This window comes from Pseudonaja textilis, chromosome 1 (assembly GCF_049901715.1).
Source record: "Pseudonaja textilis isolate UNSWEBS1 chromosome 1, rPseTex1.2, whole genome shotgun sequence".
Taxonomy (NCBI): domain Eukaryota; kingdom Metazoa; phylum Chordata; class Lepidosauria; order Squamata; family Elapidae; genus Pseudonaja; species Pseudonaja textilis.
The window spans coordinates 319,040,135-319,052,458 of NC_141990.1; the positions used below are offsets into that span (position 1 = coordinate 319,040,135).

Genomic DNA, 12,324 nt, shown 5'->3' on the forward strand with positions numbered 1-12,324 from the left:
TCCTTTAATTTGGGTTTTACGCTGCAGATTGACTCCACCATTGTGGCTTTTTAAAAAGAGGGAGTATTAGCAGTATGATTCCCCAAAGGAAATGTTAATCACTTCCCACCCAGCGGTCTGTGTTCCCTTTCAGTCCCATGACGACGTATAATTCTTTATAATTTCTTACAAAGAATTGAAGCTAGCAGATACAAAATAGAACTTGACTGGAAATAAAACATATTTTAGATGTGATTTGAAAAAATTAGCTTTAAACTCTTGGGAATAGCAGCTGTAAGAGTTGAAATGAAATCAAATATTCTTACACGCATGCACACAAACACCCCCCCCCACACACACACAGAGGGGAGGGAGGGAGGAAGGGGGGGAGAGAGAGAGAGAGAGATCCTTGGAAGTTGGAAGAAGTTGGATGCTTTTGGCTTAGCATCTTGGCTGAATTCAATTTCTGTAGTTTATAATAGCTTATAGCTAATGTGTTCCATAAACCAATAGGCTTATTTGAGTTGAGAAATTAGAAATCATATCCAAATCAGACTAGCACTGATGATGTTACTTACTGCAGTTGGGTAACGAAATGTCCACAAGAAAATAACCAACCATCAAGGGCTCTACAAATCCTATCCTGTCTGATATGTGCCACAGGGACACATATGCCATCACACAGGATGAAAACGATATCTGGACGTAGAGGTTGATACTTGTATGTTACAGGTAGCTTTTGCAGATGACAAATGAGAATCAGAAGGCTCTTAACAGCTGGCTTGTTAGAAGTTATCTGAAACTGGATTTGTATAAAACCTCTACACAAAGGATATCTAACCGTAGCAAGTTTAAGACCTGTGGACTCTGGTGAATTCTAGGAGTTGAAATCCACAAGTTTTAAAGTTGCCTAGCTGGGCATACTTCTGCTCTATACCTTTAAAGATGGACACGGCGGCTTGGTGGCTAAGACACTGAGCTTGTCGATCAGAAAGATCGGCGGTTTGAATCCCCAGCACCACGTCACGGAGTGAGCTCCCATGACTTGTCCCAGCTTCTGCCAACCGAGCAGTTTGAAAGCACATAAAAACGCATGTAGAAAAATAGGGACCCCTTTGGTGGGAAGGGAACAGTGTTCCGTGCACCTTCGGCGTTTAGTCATGCCAGCCACATGACCACAGAGACGTCTTTGGACAGCGCTGGCTCTTCGGCTTTGTAACGGAGATGAGCACTGCCCCCTAGAGCTGGAAATGACTAGCGCGTTATGTCTGAGGGGAACCTTTACTTTTACCTTATACCTTTAAACCCATACAGTGAATTGTTAGATCTTTCCATTTTTAGGTGCTTGTTAAAAGACTAGATGTCTCAGACATTCTGAATTCCACGAGAAGAGGTGCCAGCATTGGTAATACCGTGGTGTGCATTCAAACTCAGACACATCATAAAACAGTCAGGTGCCAGATTGGATCATAGGAAGCATTGCGTCAAAGCGTTTATTGATTTTAGCGTATGTATGTATGTATGTATGTATGTATATATTCTGGTTCTCCAGAAGCTTCAGAAACTGCAGATTATTCCCAGGGGAATTTTTCGTCCCGCTTCTCGAATGGTCCACTTGGCTGGTTAGGGAATGGGGTAGCAAGCCTTGTTGGCAATGCCTAATTGATTTGATCCTTGTTCCAAGAGCATGTATCCGTCCTGTCCCCAAACATGAGACCAACTGTGAAGAAACGCATGCAAGACATTCATTTCAAAAATGTGTAGGTCAGGGGTCCCCAACCTCCAGGCCATGGACTGGAACCGATCTGTGGCCCAGAGGTGGTATTCAGCGGGTTCTGACCAGTTCTGGAGAACTGATAGTGGAAATTTTGAGTAGTTTGGAAACCGGCAAATCCTGCCTCTGACTGGCCCCGCCCCCATCTATTCTCTACCTCCCATTGAGTCCCAGCTGATTGGCTGGGTCTCCTTTGGTTGCTCTGCACAGGAGAACGGAGCTGGAAAGCAGGTTAGTGGGGTGGGGAGGGAAGGGGGGGATTTTGCACAGGATCCTTCCCCTGCATGCCCACCAAGCCACACTGACCAAGGAATGCCCGCAGAACTGGTAGTAAACATTTTTGAATCCTACCCCTGCCGTGGAAATTGGGCCGCACAAGCGGTGGGCGAATAGGTAAAGGTTCATTTGCGCATGTGCGGGAACTAGACCGCGCATATGAAACCATTCACCCCACCCACTCCACCCCCGTTGCTGCTGCTGGTCCATGGAGCTAGAATTGTTTGGGGAGTGCTGGCATAGGGAATCATGCCGACTGGGGAATTCTGGGAGTTGCAGTCCATGCATCTTCAAGCAGCTAAGGTTGGGACAATCTGCAATAGTAGAAGCTCCCCTCTCGTGACCGCTCCTGCCAGCGTCCCCTTCCCTTCACTCACCTGTTCTTCAAAATCCAATACTCGGTGCTGTTATAACCAACCACTAGCATGGCATGAGTTATGCGTGGGTCTCCAACCCAGGGATTTTTAAAGATACCTAGAGAAAGAGGAACAAGTAAACATTTAACAGATTAACAGAGTGCCACCTCACTGCTGTCTGAGCCCGAAGGCAGCTGATGACTGCCAGACTGCCCTGGCCCCATCTCTGCCTCTGGCACAGAGCCGTCGTCCGAGCCTTCCTCAGCCTCCAGGCCCGGCCCAGGTTCCGTCCCAACCTCCTCACTGTCTGACTCTGCTGCCAGCTCCTCAGCCTGGCCGCAACAGAGCCACCCACCCTTCCTATTCTGCAGAAACCTTACCCGACTTGTAAAAGTGAAACTCAAAGCTCCGAGCATCCACTCCGACAGCAATTGGGCCAACCGTGGCCACCGCCTCCAGAAGGGCCTTTTCATCTCCTGCCAGGATGGTCCCCGTTGTGGAACACTTCGTGATAGAATTCTCAGCTTCATAACGACACCTATAAAAGTCCTGCAGAAAAATAAAGAGTGACCAGAGTTAGTCCCAAAGAGAATACAGAATAAGAGAGTTAGAAGGTCTTCTTGTCCACTTGCATGAACAGAGGGATCTAATCAAGATCAAGGGAGGTACTAATACCACTCTATAAAGCCTTAGTAAGACCACACCTAGAGTCCTGCATCCAGTTTTGGTCACCACAGTATAAAAAAAGAGGTTGAGACTCTAGAAAAAGTGCAGAGAAGAGCAACCAGGATGGAGGCTAAAACATACGGCGAACGGTTGCAGGAACTGGGCCTGGTTAGTCTAGAGAAGGACCAGAGGAGAGCAGTCTTTCAATATTTGAGGGGCTTCCCCAGAGAGGAGGAAGGGGGTCAAGCTATTCTCCAAGGCACCTAAAGGCCAGATAAGGAATAATGGATGGAAACTGAACAAGGAGAGATTCAACCTAGAAATAAGGAGACATAGTTTGAAGCACGCACAGGAAAACATAGTGAATTACCAATCCATCATATGGGTAGTTTTCCTCTGAATTGATTCCACCTTCCTTCTGCACAGTGTCAAAAGCTAGGTGCATAAATCCACCGCGACACCCATTATTCTCCTCAGAACAGTCGATCAGATTTTGTTCACTCAGCGAGACCAGCTTCCCCGTCTTCTTGAAATGCATGCCTTCCAAAGCACCAGTGGCACTGAAGGCCCAGCAAGAGGCACAATTACCCTGCGCAAAAACAAAACTGCAGTGACATACGGAGCAACCCAGTTTACGTTACTTGTTTGCAGTTCTCGGTAGTAGGCAGCTGGATGAGATATGATAGGGGAGAGAATATATGCATCTCGGGGTTGTAAGGAAGGCTCCTTGGTGCTCTCTCAACTTGATTGATTTTTTTGCAGACCTTTCATGACCCAACTAGGTAACACCATCAGTTCTAGACTAGAGTGGGGTTTGGGAGTAGAGGAGGAGGAGGAGGGGGAAGGAGGAGGGGCAGGAGGAGGAGGGGAGGAAGAGGGGAGGAGGTGGGGGAGGGGGCAGGAGGAGGAGGAGGAGGGGGGAAGGAGGAGGGGCAGGAGGAGGAGGGGGAGGAAGAGGGGAGGAGGTGGGGGAGGGGGGCAGGAGGAGAGGCAGGAGGAGGAGTGCTATTTTCTGAGCTTAGTCATTTTCTTGCAGACGTTACATTACCCAACCAGGTAACATTATCAGTGCTAGAGAAGTTTTCTTTTTCTATATGAGTTCCAGCGTCACTGAAGCTTCCAAGGTGCAGTTTAGAGAGGAAAGAATTTAGTTTCATCTCCAAGTTTTCATGAATCCACTAAATTCTGACTTGGGTCTAAATAGGCAAATCACAACACCCTTCTTTTTCCTTAAAAGCATCTCTACATCAGTCCTCAATTTATGCTTTATCCACCCAGGCTATTCAGCACTCACCTGATCTTTGACCTCGGTCACCGCACCTTTGGCTCGCCAGTCCACCTCAGTGGGAATCTGCGGGTTTTTGGAGGATTTGAACGTGACTACGTTCTTTCGAGTAGCAAGATTCATGTCAGGAAGCAAGCAATCCAGCCTCTCGTTAATCTCTTCATTAGTCTGAGGATTGCAAAGAGTATCAAATTCAAACATCAGTTACCGGAGCCAGTTTGGTCCTGTAGTTCAGGCGCCAGGCTAGAAGCAAGAAAACTTGTGAGTTCTAGTCGCATCTTAGGTATCAAAGCTAGCTGTGTGACTTTGGGCCAATCACCAGGAGTCTGTGAGTTCTAGTCCCGCTTTAGGCACGAAAAGTGGCTGGCTGACTTTGAGCCAATCACCAGGAGAAGGTGAGTTGTAGTCCCACCTTAGGTAGGAAAGCTGGCTGGCTGACTTTGGGACAATCACGAGGAGTCTGTGAGTTCTAGTCCTGCCTTAGACATGAAAGTTGGCTGGGTGACTTTGTCCCTTTCTCTCTCTCAGCACAATCCACCTCAGAGGATCGTTGTCGGGAAAATAGGAGGAGGAAGGTATCTTGGAAACTGCCTTGAATTATTTGTAAAAAAAAAAATTGAGGAAGGCAGGATATAAATTAATTGAATTAAATGAACTAAAAACTGCTCCGGTTCATTGACTGAGATGGGCACCTATAGAAACTGAGCATACAAACATCTCTGCCTAGTAAATAAATAAAACTAGCCTTGATCCAGACTTACCAAATCACCGAAGTGATTCATCCCAAGCTTGTAGGTGTGTATTCCCAGGTCAGCCTGACTGTTATGGTCTTGGATCATTTGCAAATTCTTCTCCCACACGGCTCTTCGAAAAGATTCTTCGTCCTGCTGGCAAGACCAAACCAGGAAAACCTCTAAGTCCCACCTGCCTAAACAAGTGGAAGAGACCTTGGAGGTCTTCTAGTCCAACCCCCTGCTCCAGCAGAAGACCCTCTGCCATCCTGGTCCGATCCTTTCTCTTTTTTTTTGTAAAAAAAAAAAATTGTTATTTTTATATTTCAAAAACATCTCTTTGGGTGAACAGCGTGATTCCAGGTTTTTACGTTTCCATACAAACCTTAGTTACATAGTCATCTTTCCCATTCAATTTCGTATCGTATCATTTACATTTCATATTTTTCTGTAAATTTCCTCAAATATTCTTATATTCTTCACATTTATTTTATATATTTTCTATTCATATCTTATTTCTTTTTTATTTAAATAATTCTCCTGTCTTCATATTCATTATACTTTTATCTGCCATATTTACAATTTCATCACACTTTTATTTCATTATTTAAAAAGTTCTGTCTTAATTCTAATAATTCAAAAAATTCCCCCTTTAATTACTAACTAATTTGAGTGTACCCCCCCTTTACCTTATACATCATATAATTAACTCCTTTTTGATTCATAACAATGATTTATCACAATATGGTCACTTTTTAGTTATCGCTTTATAAGTTGTCCAATCCTTTCTTGAGAATCTCCGGTGATGAAGCAGCCACAACTTCTGGAATCAAACCCTTCCACTGGTTCATTGATCTGGGAATTACTGAATAGCAGGGTTATTAGGGACCTTGGAGGTCATCTAGTCCAACCCCCTGCTTGAGCAGACCTTATCCCCAATTCCGAGTGATTTGCAAGGATGCCACGTGCCAGACAGGAGGTGCGGGGAGGTCACACTATTTTCCAAAGCACCTGAAGACAGGACAAGATACAACGGATGGAAACTAACCAAAGGAGAGAAGCAACCTAGAACTAAGGAGAAACTATCGAACAATGAGAAGAATTAACCAGTGCAACAGTTTACCTCCAGAAATTGTGGGTGCTCCAACACTGGAGGTTTTCAAGAAGAGATGAGATAGCCATTGGTCTGGAATGGAGTACTTGAGCAGGGGTGTGTGGACTAGACGATCTCTAAGGTTTCCTCCAACTCTGTTATTTTGTTATTCTATTAAAACATTATGGAGTGGTATATGTCTAAATGCTATTGCTATTATGAGTGCAGAGAAGAGCAACCAGGATGATGAGGGGACTGGAGGCTAAAACATACGATGAACGGTTTCAGGAACTGGGCCTGGCTAGTCTAGTGAAGAGAAGGATCAGGGGAAGACAGGAGAGCAATATTCCAGTATTTGAAGAGTAACCACAAAGAAGAGGGGTGGGTATGTCAATTTATTTTCTAAAGTACCAGAAGTCAAGACAAGAAACAACAGGTGGAAACGGTTCAAGGAGAGGAGTAACTTGGAATGAAGGCAAAACTTTCTAACAGTGAGGACAATTAACCAGTGGGACTGCTTTGCCTCCAGAAATTGTAGGTGCTTCATCACCGGAGGTTTTTAAGAAGAAACCGGACAGCTACTTGTCTGGATTGGTATGGAGTCTCCTGCCTGAGCAGGGGGTTGGACTAGAAGACCTCCAAGGTCCCTTCCCAAGCTCTATTCAGCTTGATTCTTTTGACTTCTAGTGGAGCAAACTCACCAAGGCGTATTTTTTATTGTGAGTGGCCTTCCAGGCTTGCCATGTTCCCTCCAGGGTCGGATCCAGAGCTGTGGAGAAGGTTTGCAAGAAGACCAACCAGGCCAGGGCCCCCACTGAGAGGGACAACATTGTCTCTTTCTAGAAGAAGGAAAAGGATCGAAGAACTCAGAGAACAGGATCAATGGGGCAGGCACGCTAAAATTGGCAAGCCAGCAAGATTATTTCAACCAGAAATAAATGTATTTTCAGGAGCAGAGTCCTCCCTTCCTCAGAATACCTTATGCCACACCAGGCTTGAAATTTTGGGACCTAGACAACTTAGAACTACGCCGCCTACGGTCTGACCTAAGCTTAGTACACAAAATTGTCTGCTACAACGTTCTGCCTGTCAACAACTACCGTACTTCAGCTTCAACCACAATAATACACAACGGGCAAACAAATAGATACAAACTCAAGGTAAACTGCTCCAAACTGGATTGCAGAAAATACGACTTCAGCAACAGAGTGGGTCAATGCTTGCAACTCACTACCTGACTCGGTTGTTACATCCTCAAACCCCCAAAACATTAACCTTAAACTGTCTACCATGGACCTCGCTCCATTCCTAAGAGGTCTGTAACGGGCCTACTGTTCCCATTTATCCGTACTCATTCATTATGGATCTACTTCGACCCATTTATACTTATATGTTTATATGTTATGTTCATAGTTACACTTGTTTTCTCATACACGCTTGACAAACTAAACTAAAAAATAAATTACTGGTGGGCTACTGATTCAATATCCCTGATATTGAATAATAAAACAATTCTATATAAATTGCATCCTATATACTGTAGACCTGTATACTGCCAGAGTCAAAAAGAGGGCTGTGAAAATATCTACAGAGCCCTCACATCCCAGACATAAACTGTTTCAACTCCTTCCCTCAAAAAAAGGCTATAGAGCCCTGCACACCAGAACAACTAGACACAAGGACAGTTTTTCCCCAAATGCCATCACTCTGCTAAACAAATAATTCCCTCAACACTGTCCAACTATTCACAAAGTCTGCACTACTATTACTATTAACCTTCTCATCACTCCTTATCACCCATCCTCTCCCACTTGGGACTGTATGACTGTAAACTTCGTTGCTTATATCCTTACGATTTATATTGACTGTTTCCTAATATGATTTGATTGCTTATTTGTACCCTATGACAATTATTAATGATACTTGACTCTTGACGAATGTATTTTTTTCTTTTATGTACACTGAGAGCATTTGCACCTAAGACAAATACTTTGTGTGTCCAATCATTCTTGGCCAATAAAGAATTCTATTCTTTTCCATTCTATTCCATTCTTTTACATTCTATTCCATTATACTCTATTCCTGTTCTATTGTATTCCTGTTCTATTCTATTCTATTTTCTATTCTATTTTCTATTCTATTTTCCATTCTATTCCTATTCCTATTCCTATCCCTATCCCTATCCCTATCCCTATCCCTATCCCTATCCCTATCCCTATTCTATTCTATTCTATTCTATTCTATTCTATTCTATTCTATTCTATTCTATTCTATTCTATTCTATTCTATTCTATTCTATTCCTGCCGATAAATACATGGACCAGATAAGTTAATTTACCTTGGAAATATTTGGAGAGTCTAGTCCAAAGGTCTCCAAACTTGGCAACTTTAAGACTTGTGCTATGCTGGCTGGACAATTCTGGGAATTGAAGTCCACAAGTCTTAAAGTTGCCAAGTTTGGGGACCCCTAATCTAGTCTAATGGCAGCTGGAAAAATAAAGTGTGGCTTTGTAAGAATGACATAGAGAGGATAGTTAGCAAGAAAACAGAGACCTCACCTCAAGCAGGCGTCCCACGGAAGGCGAAAAAGGCAGATGTTCAACCAGACTTCAGCAGCCCCCTTTTTATATAAAAGCAGATTGTATAAAATAAAAGTCACCGCCCACTGCCTTTAACGGATTCCTGCAAGGGAAGGCCAATCATGTCTCTAGATATCTTCAGAGAGCCGTGTTTTTCGCCTAAATAAGATAATTCAATCTCAATCTTTTCCATCTCTCTTGTGGGGGGCCTCTTGTGTTAGAAAAAGATACAGCCAAAGATAGCGGCAAAAAAAAAACCCCACTGTTCAAATTGCTGATCTGATGTGTATCTCCTATCTCTGGAAACTTCCCTGATTTTCTGTGGTTGCAACGGTTTTAATGTCCTAAAAAGATAATTGCTATCGAGCTCCTGGGTCTATCTTGATTCTTCCGAGAAGAAGCGTGCACTGCTCCACCCCGCTCCTTCCCGCTCCACAAGCAGGATATTCAAAATCAACTGCAGTTATTATTAACTGTGAGGGAATATGTCAATTGTGGGTTCATCTTTATTTGGGCAACTGAGGGTTGGGTTCTTCAACCATGAGCCACGTTATAACGAATGATTTTATTAAGCCTCTTGGTTTATCTTTTCCAGACCTGCGTTCGACGGGTTTTACCTAGCATGTAAAGATTTTGCAAACATCTACGTAAGGGATCTTCAAACTTGACAGCTTTTAAGGCTTATGGACTTCAACTCCCAGAATTCCTCCTCCGGTCATGTTAGCTCAAGAATTCTGGAAGTTGGAGTTCACAAGTCTTAAACTTTCAACTCCCAGAATTCCTCCTCCAGTCCACGTTAGCTCAGGAATTCTGGGAGTTGAAGTCCACAAGTCTTAAACTTGCCATGGTTGAAGACCTCTTGATCTACCTGTTAGCATTTATTTGATAAAGTAGACCGTACTCTACTATTTGATAAAATAGAAAAATGTGGGTTGACAGCATGGATTCGCAACAGGCTGACCAACTGTACTCAAGGTGTAGTCCTCAATGGAACTGCATCTACAGGGATGGGAGTAAGCAACAGGGCACCCCAAAGCTCTGTTTTAGGCCCGGTACTCTTTAACATCTACATCAAATTTGCAGGCAACACCAAACTGGCAGGAATAGCCAATGTTCTAGAACAGGGGTGTCCAGCCTTGGCAACTTTAAGACTTGTGGACTTCAACTCCCAGAATTCCTGAGCTAACATGACTGGAGGAGGAATTCTGGGAGCTGAAGTCCACAAGTCTTAAAGTTGCCAAGGTTGGACACCCCTGCTCTAGAAGATAGGCTTAAGATCCAGAAGGATCTTGGCAGACTTGAACATTGGGCGCTATCTAACAAAATTAAATTCAACGGTGAAAAAAGTAAGGTTCCACACTGAGGCAAGAAAAACCAAACGCACAGGTATGGCATAGGTCAGGGGTCTTCAAACTTGGCAAGTGTAAGACTTGTGGACTTCAGCTCCCAGAATTCCTGAGCTAACATGACTGGAGGAGGAATTCTGGGAGTTGAAGTCCACAAGTCTTAAAGCGGTCAAGTTTGAAGACCCCAGGCATAGGTGGTACCTGGCTCAACAGTAGTAACTGTGAGAGGGATCTTGGAGTCCTAGTGGACAACCACTTCAATATGAGCCAGCCGTGTGCTGCAGCTTCCAAAAAAGCCAACACAGTTCTAGGCTGCATCAACAGAGGGACAGAATCAAGATTACATAAAGTGTTGATACCACTTTATCAACACTTTTTTATATTCCAAGTGTGACCACACCAAGGCATTATTTATAAGGCATGCAGAGAAGAGCAACTGAGATGATTAGGGGATTGGAAGCTAAAACATAAAGAACGATTGATGGAATTGGGTATGTCTAGTCTGATGAAAAGAAGGACTAGGGGGGACATGATAGCAGTCTTCCAATATCTCAGGGGTTGCCCCAAAGGAGAGAGTGCTCCAAAGCACCTGAAGGCAGGACAAGAAGCAATGGATGGAAATTAATCAAGGAGAGAAGTAATTTAAAACCAGAGGATCAAAGAACCATAGAAATACAGAATCATTGAATCACAAAACATAGAATCATCATAGTATAAAATTACAGAACCATAGAACACAGAATCGTAGAACCACAGAGCTATGGAAAGACAGAATATAGAATCATAAAACCATAGAACAGGGGTCCCCAAACTTGGCAACTTTAAGACTTGTGGACTTCAACTCCCAGAACTCCTGAGTTAACATGACTAGAGGAGGAATTCTGGGAGTTGAAGTCCACAAGTCTTAAAGCTGTCAAATTTGAAGACCCCCTGGTATAAGAAGGAAATTCTTCGATTTAAGATCTCATCGTGGGGGAATAAGTTCTGCCCTGTCAAGGGCAAACACTACTGGTTGGTTATTGTTTTGTTTTACTTTTTGACAATATGTTTTTACTGTTTAAAATGTTTTCAGAATTTTAATTGTAATCGGGGTTTTGAATTGTGAGCTGCCCAGAGTTGTTTGCTAAGATAGGCAGGTAGAGAAATAAGAAAGAAAGATGGACTGTTCAGACTATCTTAAAAACCTCCAGTGTTGGAACATTTGCGAGTTCTGGAGGCAAGTTGTTCCACAGATTCATAGTTCTAACTGTCAGGAAATTCTTCCTTAGTTCTAGATTGCTTCTCTCCTTCATTAGTTTCCATCCTGATTGCTTCTTGTCCTGCCTTAAGGTGCTTTGGAGAATAGCTTGACTCCCTCTTCTTTGGGGCAGCCCCTGAGATATTGGAAGACTGCTATCATGTCCCCCCTAGTCCTTCTTTTCATTAATCATACCCAGTTCCAACCCCTGTTTTTTATATGGTTTGTTGCCTTACTCCTGGTTACAAAGCTTAGTCTACTCTTGGTTCAACGCCTGACCTTCCGCCCTAAACCCTAAACCACTACAAAAAAAAATGGCTGTCCGGTCTCTTCTTAAAAACCTCCAGTGTTGGAGCATTCACAACTTCTGGTAGCAAGCAGTTCCCCTGGTGATTGTCCTCACTGTTCGGTAGTTTCTCCTTTATTCCAGGTTCCTTTTCTCCTGGATGAGTTTCCATCCGTTGCTTCTTGTCTCACCTTTTGGTGCTTGGGAGAATAATTTGATCCCCCTCTTTTTCGTGACAGCCCCTCAAATATTGGAAGGCTACTATCATAGTAGTGATAGTCCTAGTCCTTCTTTTCTCTAGACTGGCCACCATACCCAGTTCCTGCAACTGTTTTTTTTTTTCCCTGTTTTAGTCTCCGGGCCTTTAATCATCTCAGTTGCTCTTCTTTGCACTTTTTTGTTGTTTCGTTCTGCCTGCCCATTCGCTGCTGGGTGATTGGGCATTGTCAATGCATGTCTGATGCCCGGGCAGCTAGATATTGCTTGAAGGCCAATGCTGTGAACTGTGGCCCATTGTCGGACACTATTACATCAGGCAACCCGAGTGCGGCAAAAAGTTTGTTGAGTTTAATTATGACGGCCTCTGTGGTTGTCTTTTTCATAGTGCAAACTTCCAGCCAATTAGAATAGGCATCGGTGGTTATCAGGAATGTATGTCCGTGAGTGGGGCCAGCGAAATCAAGGTGGATTCGCGACCAGGGGCCTCTGAGTGTTTC

General features: G+C 43.7%; 1 protein-coding gene across 2 annotated transcripts; it reads right to left on the minus strand.

Annotated features, from left to right (window-relative positions):
* Positions 1-1,446: 1,446 nt before the first annotated feature.
* On the minus strand, positions 1,447-8,877 carry LOC113450340 (cathepsin L2-like). 2 transcript variants are annotated; one of them, XM_087922608.1, is made up of 8 exons: positions 8,719-8,877; positions 6,862-6,999; positions 5,098-5,223; positions 4,346-4,504; positions 3,422-3,640; positions 2,766-2,934; positions 2,407-2,503; positions 1,447-1,699 (listed from the first exon to the last, which is right to left on the minus strand). In XM_087922608.1, exons 2-8 carry the CDS (start codon positions 6,988-6,990, stop codon positions 1,603-1,605), a joined length of 996 nt encoding a protein of 331 aa, XP_087778734.1. In that variant the 5' UTR covers positions 6,991-6,999; positions 8,719-8,877; the 3' UTR covers positions 1,447-1,602. The 2 variants fall into 2 exon arrangements, with proteins under 2 accessions (XP_087778734.1, XP_087778735.1); XM_087922609.1 differs by having other exon boundaries at positions 5,098-5,220; positions 8,719-8,845.
* Positions 8,878-12,324: the final 3,447 nt, after the last annotated feature.

Bases quoted from the DNA above. Each gene is read 5' to 3' on its own strand.
- LOC113450340 (XM_087922608.1), bottom strand. From the start codon at position 6,990: ATGTTGTCCCTCTCAGTGGGGGCCCTGGCCTGGTTGGTCTTCTTGCAA. The intron at 5,224-6,861 runs GTGAGTTTGCTC...TGGTCTTGCCAG, and splicing joins ACAATAAAAAATACGCCTTG to CAGGACGAAGAATCTTTTCG. The intron at 2,935-3,421 runs GTAATTCACTAT...ATTTTTCTGCAG, and splicing joins ACTACCCATATGATGGATTG to GACTTTTATAGGTGTCGTTA.